A 17236-nucleotide genomic window follows, 5' to 3' on the forward strand; every position below is an offset into this window, starting at 1 on the left:
TGGCCCTTCCACTTCAGTGAGAGCAGGATCAGGCGCTTAAAAAAAAAAAACAGTCCTTCAGAAGCTTGCATGCATGCTCACAGCTATGCACGTGACCGTAGTGTTGGAAAGGTTGATCTGTAAGTAAAGTGAAAATACACAGAAGAGTGGCTTAGTTTGAAACCAAACTGGAATTCAACATGTAAAGGTACGTAAAATGTTGTATTTCTTATTATCTAAAATATAAACATCTTTTTGTGCCCAATCAATATTTAAAATAATTTGTGTTATTTTTCTTAATTCGTTAGCTGATATTTAGTTAAGTGCCGTAGAAAGTTATATTTTTGTATGCTTCTAAAATGTTTGAAAAATTTCTGACAATACTGTGTCATTCCAGTATATATTGCTTTGTATTTAATTTTCTTTAAAGTTCAAATACAAACCCTTAGTTTTTAATCAAATGAAAAAAGTGATACTTTTTCTAGAACAGACAAACACACAGAGCTCATGTATTTGTTTTTCCTTTAATTTCTGAGCTGCTGTTTTGCTGCTGCTAACATGATTAAAAAAAACAAATCTGAGATTGCAGTTGCTGGGATCCAGTGTTTCTTCTGCTCATGTTTAGGTCTTTGAAAACTCAGCTAAAACTAATTGGTCTACCAGTGTAAGACTGTATTATCTCCAGTTACTTTTGTAATTGGTTAATTGAAAGGACCCTATCTTTGAAGATAAAAAAGAAGAATCCGTAAAATGGAGTTTTCAATTGTGAAAAGTATATTAATAAATGCTTTTTTTCTGTGAAACCCCTTTGATTGTGCAAAGGTAGCTTCCACAGCAGAGATTCTCCATCGTGTTAAAAATATGGTCCAACTTTTATTGTGAAGACCTATGAATAAAACGTCACCCTCGAGGGGTGAACATTACTTTTCAGTGAGAATGCAGGTGATGGCATTCCCATGCATTTGTTCAGTTTTCCCCAGCTTCCCAAGAGGCCGGAGGCTATCCTCTCTGCGATGCGGTCTGTTAAATTGCGTCCGAGTGTTGGAAGCAACAATGGATTCACTTTGGGTTGCTGGGGTTTTTTTGTTTGGATTTTTTTTTTTTTGGTGGAGGTTTGTGAACACAGCCACTGGATGGACACAGATCTATCTGTTGTTCTCTATTTGGAAAATGTGTCTGGAAATTTATCCATTTATTGGAAACAGAAAAAAACCTCAGCATTTCTTGTGCTTGCACTGGATTTCCCTGAGATCTCCTATCCCCATTTCTGCCGCTCTTCTTTCTTGATGCTTGCAGTTTACTCACTGTTTGTCTCCAGTGCTGCTGCTTTCCTGTTAATTGCTTAAAGGCGTCACTAGTGTTACATGACTGTGGAATAAAGACAGACGAGACTCGCTGAAGTCTGGCCAAGTCAGCAATTTGACATCTGCAATGGTGTAATGGTAAAAGTGCCTGTACCAAGTACTTTCTAGGAGGTATTGAAGGCAAAGAGCAGGACTGCTGTTCAGTCTTGTAAATTTGACACAAATTTATACTTTTAGATTAAGATTTTCAAAGACCTAGTGAGGGTCTAGCTCTGTTCCTGTTTGCCACTGATCTCAGAAGGAGAGGTAAGGCAGAATTGTCTGTTGGGGTTTGGGAGTTTTTTTGTTTGTTTAATTTACCACTGTTCCTGCATTTTTAATTGTGATTTGCCTCAGCCACCTGTCTATGTATCATTCAACTGAAAGATGATAAAAGTGAAGTACAGGTTCCAGAGAGATGTTGTTGCAGGAATGCTGGCTGAGCAATGTCCTTTATCTGTTTCCTCCCTCCCAGCAATTAATAAGCTGATCACAATTCTCATTGGTTTAATATATACTGTCATTAATTACAGTGATAATGTTGCTTGAATGAGGGCTGGTTGTGAAGCTCTTAGCAGAGGTACATGCAGACCCTTCAGTGACACTTAAGACCTGCACATGAGGTAGCAGGGCCTGCCAAATGGCGGCTGAAAGGAGGCAAAAATACCTGTTGTTTTACTGATTCTCAGGTGGTAACCAGATGCAACGGATTCACATCAAGAGCAAGTAAGGCAGGAAGAATAACTATACAGTTCAATTTTTACTGTAATTGAGAGATGAAGTGGAACCTATAAGGGAAGCCTTAAATGAGATACCAAATGTGGTATGTCATTACTGTTGAAGGAGAGCACATTGATCATCAACTCATGAAATTGTGAATATTATTTTTAAATTTTCAAAAATACCAAGCAGACATTAACAGAAACACAACGTATCTTCCATTAGCACAAGGCTTGGTTTTACATCTTGCTGATGCTGTCACACGGCAGCGTTGGCATGCCTGCCAGCGGTAGGTGGTTCTCTGTTAGGTTACTGTTTTGTCTAATAGTGAGCTCTTCTTCCAGGGAAGCTGAAACCTCAAAGAAAGTTATATCTGAGGGACAGGTCGTGACAGCTGAGTCTGATTTTGGGCTTTGACTCAACTATTCACGTTCAAGTCCAGTAAAGTATGATACTCATTTTCTGTGAAGAATTTCCCTCTTTTTCTTGTATTTTTGCCACTGTTCTGTTCATCCTGTTGTATCTTCCTCCTTTTCCACTGTGCTGCACAACCTTACATCAATGGCCACGCTAATGTCTCCGTAATCCATGTGAAATGGCTTTGCCACAACATGGAATACAACATAATTGTTCTCTGATGCTTTGGATTATACTCTGACAGAAAATGGGAAGATGGTGGTCTCCTCCCTGTACGCCATGTTGACTTATTCTTGCCTGAAATTTGAGCCAAATTTGGTTCCTTGTTATGAAACTTACACTTGAATATTGCTCGAGCCCAGATTTTCCTTTTTGAATTATGTGATTAGTATTTTTTAGGCTTTACAGTAAACTTTCATAAAAGGCTTTTGTTTTATTTATCGGTTCCCAGTCCTTCTAAAGCTTGAGATTCTTACCTGGCATCAGGGATTTTCACTTGTTATAGCAGCAGAGTACTGGAGTCACCTCCAAACAACTCAGGCAACAGTTTTCTTCTGAAAGAAAAAGGATAGAACTTTGTCTAGAAACAAAATCTTGTCTCTTCTAAGTTGTAAATTAATTTATTTCTTAAAATGAAGAGTAATAAGACTTTTAAATTTTTGGAAAAAAATGGGAAATGGAGGAAGAGTAGTTATATAGTATGTAAACTATGATCGGTCATTTACAGAAAAAAGTTTCCGAAAGTTCTTTGTCTTTAATGAGGACACCTGAAGTAGCACCTGTGAAATACGGTTCTTTGGGCACTGAATTGTTACCTGAGCATGCCCTTGAAAAGGACTTAGATCCTGGTGGATATTCAGTTATATCCAAGGATATAGGTAGTGTAAAAGCCAAATCCTACAATTGCTAAAATAACATTGCAACTGTTTTGGCAGTTTGGTTGTTCTTGTGTTACTGTAATAGCTAAAAGCTTGTTTGAAGATCTAATTGTGCTATGTAGGTAAAACAAAGAGAAGACTGCTGGCTGGAAAAGCTTACAGGCTTGTTATATTTGTGGGCAGGTTGGGGATACACGGCACAGTGAAGCCTGGCTGAGTATCACGGTAGGTGAGGAGCTGGGCATGGTAACAGCCTGTTTTTCAAATGCCCTGTAGTTGGCATCAAAAGGATGCCAAGCTTTGGGCAGTGATGAGCAGAATGGACCTGCGTTCATCATGAGGAGAAAAGGCACAACAGGGCTTTCAAGGGAGGACTTGGTCATCTGTTTCAGTTGTTCTAAGCTTAAGGTAATGGAGAGTGCTTTGAGATATTGGAGACAGGCCAAATTAAAAGACTCATTCACAAATCTAACTAGAACGAATAAATGAAATTCTGTGGATGATCGTTAAGTGGAATTTCAAGAGTTCTGATTTTGATTTTTCCAACAGCTGCAAAGAGTATGGCTGTTCATCTGCCATCCAGGCAGATTGCTGTTTTGCTGAGAGGTCTCCCTCATTAAGGCTACTGCCAGCTGCACGGGACAAAAAAATTCAGACCATGTGGTGGCAACTTCAGATATTGTCTAAAATTCCTGTGTAGCATCATCAGTAGAGTTTGACTTCTGCAGACATGAAATCATCTTACCTTCAAAATCTGCCTTGATGGTTCTGACTTCAATATAGTGGAAGGGTTTGTTTGGGTTGTGTTTGTTTTAATCAGGGCATCTTTATTTTTAAGAGGAATACATTAACGCTTTCCTAGTAGATGCCATATATATCCTCTCATAGCAGTTCTACCCACATCAATCCTAAAACGTGTCTCTAATCCTCTTTATTCCTTCTTCGTTCCTACTTTTTCTATGTATGTGTGTATATGTCCGTAGTTTCTCATTTATGTCCACCAATTACATAAGTATCCTTCAGCATGCCTGGAAAATAATTATTCAGGAGTTTTCTGTTATTCTTCAGAAGAAAGTTGAAACAAAATTATTATCTTAAAAAGGATCCAACAAAGGCTGCCTTTTGATGGAGCATAGAGTGCTCAACCCCCTCAGAAAGGGCAAGGCTATGGACAGCGTGCGGGTTAGATGACCTCAAAAGAGTTCCTGCTGTCTCGCTGTTCTCAGCTGCCACATACAGGCTAGCTGTTAGGTTGTACTGCAGGGCACTCCAGAGTCTCCTACACCCACAGGGTTTGGAGGGCTCTGCTGTTCACATCCACGATACATACCTGGAAGCCCTGGAAACCAACATGTGAATGGTGGAAACTTGGTGTGTGCCTGGTTCACACCCTGTTATGCAGCCAGAGTACATAGCCAGCCCAAAAATGTGGAAGTGCTTCTTGGGCTGACCTTAGAGAAAATGGTTACTGCCTCCTTTCATTGTTGAGAGGAGTGAAGTTAAGAAATTCCAATACCAGATGATGATGCTGGCTGCAGGTGATACTTGGAGCAGATTGCTCTTTGGTTTCCGTTCCACAGAGAGACACGGGCAATGCAGTTACTTTGCGTGAGGGTCATCCTTCCTGAGCTTCTGTGTTGAAGAGAACAGCTTGTGAAAGGCAAATTTACTGTCATGAAAAATAATGAGGGAACTGACCTTTAACACTAGTTTGCTTTATAAAAATCTGTTGTGTATTCTACTTCAAATTTACCTTTTTTTTATTAATTACAAGTAATTGAGGTGAAATTGTGAAATAAGTTTAACTCAAAGCAGTACTTTTATTTGAAAGCTATCAGAATACAGAGGAGATGTTCTCCTAAGTACTGTAATTTTGATGAAAACTGATTTATGTATAAAAATAATATCAAATGATACTTTCTGGATGGTGGTTAACTCAATGTTAACTAGAAAACCATGATTGTTGTCTTCAGAATCTAGCTATAATAACTCAGGTATTAGGTATTGCAGTTTAAATACTAGGGTATTTTTGGAGGATCCCATCACAGAGGAAGGAGGATGGCTTTCTTCATGTGTTAGAATAAAGAGGCTCTGTGACTCTTGAGCCTACCCACATGTCTACTCATAAAAATATCCCTACAAGTCACAGCAGTATTGTTGCTTATATTGGATGGAGAAGGATTTGGGGATAAAACTTCATTTCAGAGGCTGTAATAAATTTTCTCAGTAATTTAGGTCAGGGAAGGTGGTTGTGGAATCATGGGCCATCCAGGCTTTGCAAGGGGTTGTAAAGGACTTCAGGCAGCTCTAACAAGTTCGTGGAGGATTAAGTCTTGGACAGCTAATCCAAATTTGTATTTTTGTAGGTGACAGTAGTTGCAACAGCTAAAGATCATGGCTTTTTTGGTGGCATAGGACTGGCAACCTGCTCTGTGAATTCTCACTGTAGAGCTTGAATAGAAGAATATCCATATTTTTGATACCTCTCTGCCTAAAGCCTGGGAAAGAACAATTAAATGTCACGATTACCTGTTTGGCTTGGAGAGGTGTGACTGGAGCATGCATTGCTGGGTTGTCTATACCTGGTTTGGTTTTCAGATGTGCTGCAGTACCTCATGGCACACTTTGCACATGGTTTTGACATGGTCCAGCAGTAGGAATATGGAGATTTACCTTGTGTCACTGACCTTGGGGGAACACCATGGGAGCCAAAGCTGTGCTGTGGACTGAACTTTGCTAAGTGTTTTGGGGATGATGCTTGTGTTGTGTCTTACTGAAACATGGGGAGTGCTAGTTTCTTACCTTTCACATTTTGATACACCAGAAATCAAACAGATTCAAGGGGTGCTATATTTCCCCATGCAAAGGCAACAGACAGGGAGGAATTTGAAGTAACTGTGGAGGCTATTTGGAGTATTCTACAAGTAGACATGACTTGGCAGTAATTAGTCAGCTTGAGAGAAAGGGGCCTGTTGGAACTCAGTGGGCTCAGCTGGCTGGGCGTTTGGTCATTAGAAATAGTCTTGCTTGATTGAAAAAAAAAAACAAAACCAACATTACTGAGCTTAGAGATCCAGTCAAATTGTGTGTGTAGGAATGTCATCTAGGTAGCGTTTGGATCAGAGGGTAGCATTGCAGCCTTAGTGGGAATATGGTTCATGCTTATAGGAGGGAAGTGTGTTTATTATTAATTTACGTCAAAGACCCAGTAAACAGTGATGTTTGCAGTGTGATTGCAAATATTACTACAGAAAGTAGTTTTCACTCTAGATCTTATCTTCCAAATGTCATCTAGGACTCTGCAAAGTGGGAAGGCCACAAAGAACTTGAGCAAAGAAGAATAATACTGTGTGTATGCTTGTTGGGTATATGCTTTTTGTCGTGGCATATTTTAACTCGAGTGCTTCAGTTGATATACAGCATACAGTCTTGGATACCTCCTGTAAAAAACCATGCAGGCAGTTGGAGTGTTCAGAGGACAGCAACATGCATGGTAAGAGACTTGGACGAATGAGGAAAGGCTGGGGTAGCTGTGTTTTTCAAGACCAAGTCTATAGAAAGGTGGACCAAATGAGGTATTCTTCCAACACATAATCAGTGGTTATAAAGAGGTGAGTGTTTCTGAGTCTGCTAAGGGTACAATGAGAAGTACCCATCTTATCTAAGAGTAAGAGAGAGACTGTCATTAAATCCTAAGATACTTTTTCTAACTATAAAGATGGTTATACAGTGGAAAAATGCATGCAAGGGAGGCTGTAGCATCCCTGTCATTAAAGATAACATGACAAACTGCTGTCAGGAATGGTGCAGGTATAGCTGACCCAAACTCTGAGCAGCATGATGGATTGGTTGGAGTCTTTGAGTCCTCCTTAGCCAAGCCCTCCTCCCTTCCATTGCTATAGTTGCAAAAGCACATTTAGAAATGTCGCAAAGCAGACTTACAGACTGCAGCTGCAAGGAGGATTTCACGAAATCAAGATATTTTCTGAACGCCAGAGGAATGTGATATAACACTGAACTTTTAAAATGAAGTTATACTCAATGACGTGACTTAAAAATATCTTCAGTGTAACTTCTGTAGTTAACATAGGTGTAACTTAGGTCTAACAGTAAATCACACATATACCACCCTTTCTCAGGAGTGATGGAGTGTTTGGTCTTTTGTAACCAACAGTCCCTTCTGAGTGCTTGAGCTAATGGTACAAGGGTGTGTACTTGTTTTAGGGAGGAATTACTGACTCTGAAACAAAGAATTCAGTAGGACCTAATTACAGAGTCTGTGTTGCTTCTTGATAGTACTCTGTGTACTTAAAGGAAAGAACAGCTTTCGGAATACTTTCAGCTGAAAAATGCCTACTTCACGCTCAAGCTTTGCAAGGACCCCTGGGGAGACGCAGCTAACAGGGAGGAGACAGGCACAAGGAGACCCATTTCTGCCATGGCAAATGAAAAGTTGAAGTAACTCTCAACTAAATAATGCTCAAAGTAATGCTTTACTAGTGTCTTGTGCAGTAGTGGTCCCAGTCTACTTCTAGCATAGTTTTAAAAGAGCCCAAGCAGACTTTTGGGCTAACCAGAGGTCATCAAAATGCAGTTAGCCAGACAACTCAAGCAACTACCATGTTTAACCCTGTAGGTTTGTAATTATTCTGATCCATTATATAAATCTGTCATTTTTTTAAACTGATCATCTTGTTCAGTCACAAGTGCCTGACAAAAAAAAAAAAAAAAAAAAAAAAAAAAAAGAAGACAGAGTGGAAGAAAATACCTTTTAAGATTTGTAAAATGTTTTCTCCTTTTTCCATTGCTACTGTTGTGGCTTAACCCCGGTAAGTAGCTAAGCCCCCACAGCCGCTCACTCACTCCCCCGCAGTGGGATGGGGGAGAGAATCGGAAGGATAAAAGTGAGAAAGCTCCTGGGTTAAGATACAGTCATTTTAATAGATAAAGCAAAAGCTGTGCCAACAGGCAAAGCAAAATAAGGAATTCATTCATGACCTCCCATGGGCAGGCAAGGGTTCAGCCATCTCCAGGAAAGCAGGGCTCCATCACACATAACGGATACTTGGGAAGACAAACGCCATCACTCCAAACTCCCTTCCTTTTTCTTCCCCACGTCTTTTATTGCTGAACACAGTGTCATATGGTGTGGGATATCCCTTTGGTCAGTTGGGGTCAGCTGTCCCAGCTGTGTCTCCTCCAAACCTCTTGTGTCCCCCCAGCCTCCTCGCTGGTGGGGTGGGGTGAGGAGCAGGAAAGGCCTTGACTCTGTGTCAGCACTGTTCAAAACTAAATAAAATATCCACATGTTAACACTGCTTTAGTCACAAATCCAAAACCTCACACCTTAGTAGCTACTATGAAGAAAATTAACTCTATCCCAACCAAAACCAGTACAGTTACAGTACTGTTTTTAGTCACAGCCTTTTATATTTTAAATCCCTTTATACCTAATAGAAATGAACAGAGAAACTGCTATATTATTTGCTTTCACCAGTCTGTTTTTCAGGTTAAGAAGCCCCCTGAGCTACCAGCTAAGCTACACAAAATGCTCCCTTGAAAGAAAAGGTTAAGAAAATTCAGAACAAAATCCACCACATAATCTGAGGTCTTTGGCTTTTCAATGAAATAATAACAATAGCAAAAGAATCCCAAAGCTTTTAGTGAAACTCTGCATGTCAGCTGCAGAAAGAGCCTTAATTTGGCAGGAACTGATGGTGGCATGCCTGCCTGAGAGTCCATCTGTGCCACAGAATGCACCAGGGGTTCTGTCGGGCTGATCCTCACAGAACTTTATTACTATGAAAAAAACCCCAAACAGATGAATCCTAGTTACCAGCGTTATGGAATGACTTTGAACAATAGTAATCAAGTCCAGCTTCTTACTGAAGTTTTATGTTTTTAAAAGAACCTGACATATGGGAAATATTACTTTAGCCAATGTTGAGACAAGTGCTAGAATTTCTGTGTAAAATGGTTACAGGATGGGTGTTTTTTTTTCAACTTGCATTTTTTTTTAAAGAAATGTTCACATTTCTTTTGAGATTCAAAGTTCTTACGGATTTTTCTTTTTTCTACACATGCAATCTGCAGAAAATGTATGGAAAATATACTCTCTGTAACCCTCCAGTTGTGTGGAATGTTGTACAGGTGAAGCCACATTATAGATGGGCCATAAGGACTACGTTGTCCTTGACCATGTTCAAGTTTGAATGGAAGGAGGTCAAGCAGCAAGAGAGTTAAGCGCAGTTGTACTTTCCCCAGTCAGGCGAGTTAAGCCCTGGGAAGATCGCTACCAGAGCATCTCCCAGAACGAAATGGGCACCAAGCATTAGTGAGGGGACCGTATGCCACAGATCAGGTGTAATAATGCATCAGGAGCTCCAAGAAGGAACACAAGCTTATGAAGGGCAAAATTCAGCCTTGCAAAGAATGTGCTAGAAGCTAGATGCACTAAAAGGACACGAGTGGCTTCCAGAGCATGGAACCAAGGCCTCGGTCCTGTACAAGTGAGAATTTGACGCTTCTTACCGATGATACAAAGCTGAAAGGCAGCTATTCAGGCAGGCGCCTTCGGTCAGTGTGTGCAATGTGCAGCTCTCCAAGGAAAACACCAGTGGTGGGGATGGAGCTCAATGCAAGACACCTCCCTGTAAGCTGTATTTAGATGCCTTTAGCCGCTTGGGAGTCCCACTTGAGGATCTTCTATGGAACCTATATTTTTCATTCGAAGACCTGAGCAGGAGCTATGCTCTACCCTTACAGAAAAGTTAAAAAAGAGGCATCCCCACTTTCTATTGATTAAAGCCTTTGGTTCAGCATTTGAGAGACCTGGTTTCCTTTCTTTGATGTTCGTTCTCTGTGCTGGAGGGCAGGCAACCCTCATCTACTTGTCAGGAGTCTCCAATAAGAAGCTGTATTGGGCAGGAGTAGTCTCCATTTCTCTTGCTGAGGGTGGGTCACTCTCCAGTAAAGAACACTGCTGAGCCTCCCTGCATCTGATGCGAAGGCATTCTGGGAGGAAATGGTCCCTTTAAGAACTTTTTTAATATATTATCTAAGGAACGAAGCCAGGATATGTCCAATTTCAGGAGAATACTGTACCTACAGAACAATATGCCCTCTTGAATTTTCCACTGGTGATCCTGGATCACCTACATCCAGGGTGAGTGCATTAGCTTTTTCACATGTTAAAGAAAAAAAAAAATCAGGAGCATTTCTCTTTCTTTGGTTGTGCTATAAATATCATTTATTGCTGCGTTTTGTAATGTGCCTCATTCGCCTGCTGTGCGCTCAGTGTACTCTTAGGGCAATTGCTTTGTGGTTTTTTAACTTGTTAGTGGAAATAAATAGAGAAAAATCTGTTTTCAGGATGCTTATCATTCTTATGGTCATGTAAATCACTGAGCTGGTCAGCCTGTTAAAAAGATTGTGTGTGCTTGTAGAATTAGACAGTTCAGCACCAAAGGGACTTTTTAAGGTCTTTGTGGCTCAGGGCAGCCTAGGTGCTTCTGTGACTGATCCGTATGCAAGGCTTTAAGAATAACAATCCCAGAATTACCTACCTAAATTTTATCAAGATCCCATTGAAATGGCAAAGGGTCAGAACCTTAGAGATATTTAGGTTTCTCTTCCTCACAACGGTGTTGGTGGGAGATGCTCACTGCAGTAGATACCAGAATCTGGCCCTGTGGAATGGCACTGAATGAGCAGGAGCTGCTCCACCCCAAGCACCTGATTCTTAGTTTGGCAATTTCCTTGTGTTTAAGTTTAGGCAATCGTATTTAAGCAGAGGTTTACAGCTGCTTAATGTCTGTGGGGTTTTTTACCTCTTAAAAGTATCAGGACCTTTCACTGTTTCCTCTTCAGTGAAACAACAGACACTCATTAATTAAACTAATGAATTAAACTTGAGTGTTCTTTTGTGACTCAAGTTAAAAAACAAAACAAAACAAAACCAAAAAGGAACACCACCAAAAGAAACCACGAAACAGCAAAAAAAACCCAACAACTTTAAAAATTCCTAAGCTGAAACCCGTGATATTAGGATACCAGTGAATTACCTCCTGCACAGTGAAGTTTCTTTTCCAGTGTCAGATCTATTCAACAGGAGGTTTGGATACATGGAAACACAGGATCAGATCTGTAACTTGATGAGTTAAGAACAAGGTAGCGAATCTACACACAGAAATGCTGTCTCTGTATTTCTGGAAAACTTACACTTTATAAGGATTTAATGCATTTAAGATTTTTCAACATAATCCCAACCTGTTGAACATGTCTTTTTAGGTTGATAGATGGTAATGTTAAATTAACACAGAATGAAAAAATTCCCTGGAAAAAGTTATTTAAATGTGGATATTTTCTTGGTATGAGTTGGCAACATTCTGTAACTTACTGTCTCTTACAGCAAGAAAAAAAAATAATCAGATGCCTTATCCAAGGTTACGTTACTGGGAAGTTAAATTATATTCCTTATAATTAATTTTTTTAAAAATACAAAAATTATTTTTAAAGTAATTGAAAAGAATTTCTATGTACAGATTTTAAGTATCTTTCATTTGTGTTTCTGCATTTAACATTAAGATAACAATAGGTTTCAGCTACCTTGAATCATCAAAGCCGAACAGTATTTACGTGATAAAAAGTTTAAGTAACATTTGAAGTAACTGTTCATAAAGCCTCCATTATTCTTAACATCTGAACTGGTATTTTCCTTTCAGAACTCCCTCTTCAGCTTCCCATCTAATATGATTGAAAAGAAATGTGGATTCTTTTAATTCCTTTATAACTGTACTCTAATTACAAAACTCAGTACAACAACTTTATGAAAGAGAATCGTAAATAATCTCTTTATACTGGCATTGCTCTGTAACTCCTAAAAATATCTTATAATAGGCTAACTTAACACACAGATCTTCAATTTCTTTCTTTAGAATAAAGAATAGCACAAATTATAAAGCCTAAATTAGGCCATTTAAATATAAAGAGATGTAACTCGGCTGAGTTTGGACCAATGACGAGGGAAAAAAAAAAACCAACAGGAAAAAAAAATCCAGACCCAATTCTAACCTGTGTAGAAGTAAACATGTAATGTTGTATCCAGTGGGTAGAGATATTATTGGAAGATCTTTAGAAGACTGAGGTGCAGGGTAAGAGGTTTCTTTACATATTCTGTTGCTATTAGCAGCCATTAGCCCTGTACAATAAATCACCTTTTTGTTGCATGCACAAGCTGTATACACAGATATGTATATATGCTGAAAAGGGTTGTCTTAATATTGAGGGTGATGAGGAAATTAAAGAGAGATTATTCTGTGCTGTGGTAGCCTCACCTCCTGAAGTAGAGACTTCTTAGGACACCTTCTTTGGTCGCAGTTCTCGGTCTGGAATGCCATCCCCACAAGGTCTGGAAGATACCATCAGACATGATAGCCCTCTGGAGCTGATTTAAGCTTCACAGGGAAAAGCCATTGAGGAAGGAGGGGCATGGGGTGTTTTCTCAACACATCATAGGAGGAGGTTAAGTAACTCTGCTGCGCTTCACTTACATCCTACCGAGGAATAAAAGGAAGAATCTTCAGAGTTTAAGAGTCCTTTATGTCTATGTTTTCTGACTGAAAATCCTGGGAAAAAAGCTTTAAGGGAGAGTAGAATCAGTTATCAAGATAATATCAGTATTTTAGTTTTCGTGCATACATGAAATACACTCACATCTTGCCTGCTTTGATAATAAAATTCTCTGAATTCAGAGCTGAGTTCTCTGAAAGGCTTTTATAACGACATGGTTTGCAGAGTGCTAAATTTTCTGACCTACATTATTCATAGATAAAAGTTCAGGTAATTTTTGTTATCTTCCTATCTTAAAGTAGTTTCTAAATTAAAGAAGCATAAACGGTAAAGCTACATGAAGAGTATTTTAAAATGATGAATTGAAAGGTTTTGCTGAGAGCAAAATGATTTAATTTAGAAATCAACATTCTTATTTACTGGAATTGTATAGTAGACACATAAAAGGCAAGTTGTGGCCAGATCAGTACTCTTTATCTTTTTGCAAATATAATTATAGTTCATAAGAGAAATGTGCTATATCCATTGTATTGAGTGATAAATTAAATTTATTGCTTTATTCTAGAAAGATTTAATTTTAAACACATTGGCAGTTTCAATTAACCCTTTAAGATTACACACATAAATTTTTAAGGACACATAAGAATCCCTGTGGTATTGAGGACAGGTGAGTCAGCTGAGATTCTCTTTAACAAAGTGTAGTTGTTGTTGTGAAGAATGTTTCTTACCTAGCAGGTTAATTTATTATAGTTTTTTATTCTATATTTTAAAACCTTTTCTCCAGCTGTTGTCCTCAGGGAAATATTTGCCAGGTTTTGTACTGAAAGCTGTATGAACTGAGCTTCGTTTCCTGAGAATAGATTTATGTCTTTAAAAGCGCTTGGTTACGTTAGCATGTAATGCTAGTGACAATAGATGCTGGTGTAACATAAAAAGAAGAGGAAAAATCTTCAGAGCTTTTGAAGAAAGTCTGTATTCTTTTTTTCACATCCACTTAGAAATTAAATTTTGGAATATTAATTTCCTACCTGATTGTGTAGGAAATGTTTGTCCAAGTGAAAAATAAAGTACGGAGGAAATCGTAGAACACATTAAGCATGTTCTCTTTCCAGACAGAAAAGGAATTGTCTCCACTAATCAAAACTTTTTGATAGGATGATGTAAAATGAGAAGATTAGTTATGAGATTTTTTTTTAATTTTTTTTTTAAAGGCTTAAGTGCTTACATTGACAGTGCTCATGGTCCAGGATATGTCAGCTGAGTAGCCACCTGATTGGGAAGTGCTTCAGATGTTCCTTGTTTGACTGAAAGTTCCCTAGGACCTGCAGCTCTGCTCTGCAGGTGAATAGGACAGGTCTGATTTGAAAAATTAAATTCAAACAGCAGTCCAGCAATTTAGTAGAAGAATGGCCCTTTCTCCAATCTGTCAGACACACTCTCATCATGGCTCATTTGTACTGCCAGGGTGGGTTTCGCAGAATGTATCTGCAGCCCCATTGGTTTTACGTTGGAGGGAGGTCCCAGAGATGTATATTGTAGCAGCCTTCTGGAGGAAACAAATACTGAGATGGCAGGGTAAGGCAATGCCTCCAAGGACTGCACCATAACCTATAGTGTCTACTTTATACCTCCTCTCTTGCCTCTTCCTCACATACGGCAAGATACCCAAAGCTCATGGGAGGGAGGTGCCGGAGCAAATGTGGCTTCGTAGCCTAATAGCTGAAAACATGCATACCCATGATTTTGCATTTTCCTTTCTTTAATGCTTATGATAAGCATCATGCTTACATGAAAATAGCAATATGAATACTGGAAACAGAAGGCTGCTAGAGCATGCTCTTGTGAGATCGTAGTATCAAGCTGTCTCCTGCATGGATGTGGATGGCTGAGCTCAGGTATTTGTCAATGACAACATCAATGAATGAACAAGACGTGAGAGATGTTTGGCATCTGATCAATAGCGCTCAGTACGCGAGAGCTTGCACAGAAATTTCAGATACATGCAGTAGGTGTTGTGTCAAAATACAGAAACTTATTCTTGTAATCATGGAGCCAATTTTGGGCGAGGCCATGGCTTCTGGTTTTCTTATTACTTTGAATTTTTAGTAATGAAATACATTTCTCTTTTCAGTGTTCTGTTTCCTGTGGAAAAGGTTTGAAGTTCCGTGATGTGCATTGTTTTAATAGCTTCCAAGCTAAAATAGAAGAAGGAAACTGCAGACATTTGAAAAAACCACGGACATACAAAATATGTAGAGCTGGAAGATGTCCTGCTTGGAAGGCCAGCAGATGGAAGGAGGTATGTAAAATCTGCTATAATTATGTTCTCTGTGAGAGTACCAGACAAGGTCGTATTCATGATACACTGCTTCAATGGAAATAATTGTCAGGAATTTTTTTTTATATGCACATCGCAATGAAAACTACAAATTAGTTCATTATATTTCTTTTTCTTTCTTTTAAGAGTGATTAAAAGTCAATATCTGTGCATGAATGAGAGTATTTGGTAATCTGAACCTTGGACTGGATAGATACATAGGACTTTCCTCAATTTACCCTGTAAATTCAAAATAATAGTAAATTTTTAAAGTTTACTTACCTTCAGTGATTAATTCAGTCGCACCACTGTCATTGCTATCATAGTCTGATTATTGAAGTGAAGCCAGGTTTGTGGGGGAAGGACAAGAAAAAGGGTTTGTGAGCATGAATACTGGCCTTGTCCCTGGTTTGGTCTTATAAAAGATCCCTCACCTTGTTGTGAAATTGTGTGTAACTAAGCACATGGCAATATTTTACATTTCACTCATTCGTTCAAGGTATAAATCCCCACATTGATAAAGACGCATTACCCCTCTTTACAGTTTGGCCACACTTGATAGTGTGCAACCACAAAAGGACATGGAACAGTTGGAGCGGGTCAGAGGAGGGCTACAAAAATGATCCAAGGGCTGGAGCACCTCTCCTATGAGGACAGGCTGAGAGCATGTTCTCAGGTTGTTCAGCCTGGAGAAGAGAAGGCTGCAGGGAGACCTGATTGCGGCCTTTCAGTACTTTAGGAAAGGGGGCCTATAGGAAAGATGGGGGTGATCTTTTTAGTAGGGCTAGGGGTAATGGTTTTAAAATAAAACAGGGTAGGTTTAGACTAGATAAAAGGAAGAAATTCTTTACAATGAGGGTGGTGAAACACTGGAACGGGTTGCCCAGAGAGGTGGTGGAGGCCCCATCCCTGGAAACATTCAAGGCCAGGTTGGACGGGACTCTGAGAAACCTGATCGAGTTAAAGGTGTCCTTGCTCACTGTAGGGCGGTTGGACTAGATGACCTCTAAAGGTCCCTTCCAACCCAAAATATTCTATGATAAAGCAGTATCTACTTTATGATTAGGCTTGAGTCTTTAGGTAGGCTTTGGGACCTAATCATGCTTCTGACTGGGGTAAGAGGGGACTGTCTATCTCAGCAAGCCTTACTGTTGTAGTAAAAAACTTTTGGCCAGGAAGGAGGAAGAGAGGCTTGTGGCAGGAAGGATTGAAACCTTTTTAAACTCCTCGAGATTCAAAATCCTTAGTACTACCTGCAAAAGAAAGAGAAGTATCCTCAAAATACTGCACCATTTGCAAGATTTTTCTAACCTGGAATGCTGAGATTTTTTTTCTTTCACTTTAATATTTGCATTTTAAAACAACAGACAAGATTGGCAGTCTCTAGTAAGGGAATGATATAAACTCAGAACTTAAGCTGACCTTGCAAAAATGTAAACTTTTGCTTTGCGTAAGCCTGTAGTGATTGTTCCTAGTGTGAATTAAGATAAGCAGAAAGATCAGTCTAGGTAGCTCAGATGCATTTATTTTCTGTATTCCTTACAAACTTTGATCTTAGTTTTACATTTTCCACATAAATTCGTTCAGATATAATGAAACACTAGTATGGTAGCGGCTGTGAAGTGTATTTTAAATAACATCCTAAGAACTTGGCAACTGTACTAAAAACTTAACGGCAAACGTACCACCTTCTGGGGACTGTCTCATTTCACAGGCATAACTAATTTTGATCAATTTTAGTGTTCTGTATCCTGTGGAGCGGGGATACAGCAAAGGGACATTTACTGTCAGCTGAAGGGCCTGGGGCGAGGGAGCGAAGCGATGTGCAACCGTGATACCCGGCCCACTAGCGAGAGGCGTTGCTGGCTGCCCGCCTGCCCGCAGTACCAGTGGTTGGCAGATGAATGGGAAGATGTAAGTAAGGCTTTCAACTTGTATGAACTAACTGAGCGATGCCATAAATTTTCTCCCCCCCCCCCCCCTTTGGGGAATTTTTCAAGGCTGGGGTGTTT

General features: G+C 39.5%; 1 protein-coding gene across 1 annotated transcript in view; it reads left to right on the plus strand.

The window, feature by feature from the left end:
• Window positions 1-17236, plus strand: part of ADAMTS20 (ADAM metallopeptidase with thrombospondin type 1 motif 20) — a 102283-nt gene that overhangs the window by 74854 nt on the left and 10193 nt on the right. Inside the window, exons 29-30 of the mRNA XM_035897727.1 lie at window positions 15039-15206; window positions 16965-17138. Coding sequence (XP_035753620.1) covers window positions 15039-15206; window positions 16965-17138 — 342 coding nt within the window. The remainder of the gene's footprint in view (window positions 1-15038; window positions 15207-16964; window positions 17139-17236) is intronic.

Source organism: Egretta garzetta, unplaced genomic scaffold (assembly GCF_000687185.1).
Source record: "Egretta garzetta isolate BGI_Z169 unplaced genomic scaffold, ASM68718v1 scaffold420, whole genome shotgun sequence".
Classification (NCBI taxonomy): domain Eukaryota; kingdom Metazoa; phylum Chordata; class Aves; order Pelecaniformes; family Ardeidae; genus Egretta; species Egretta garzetta.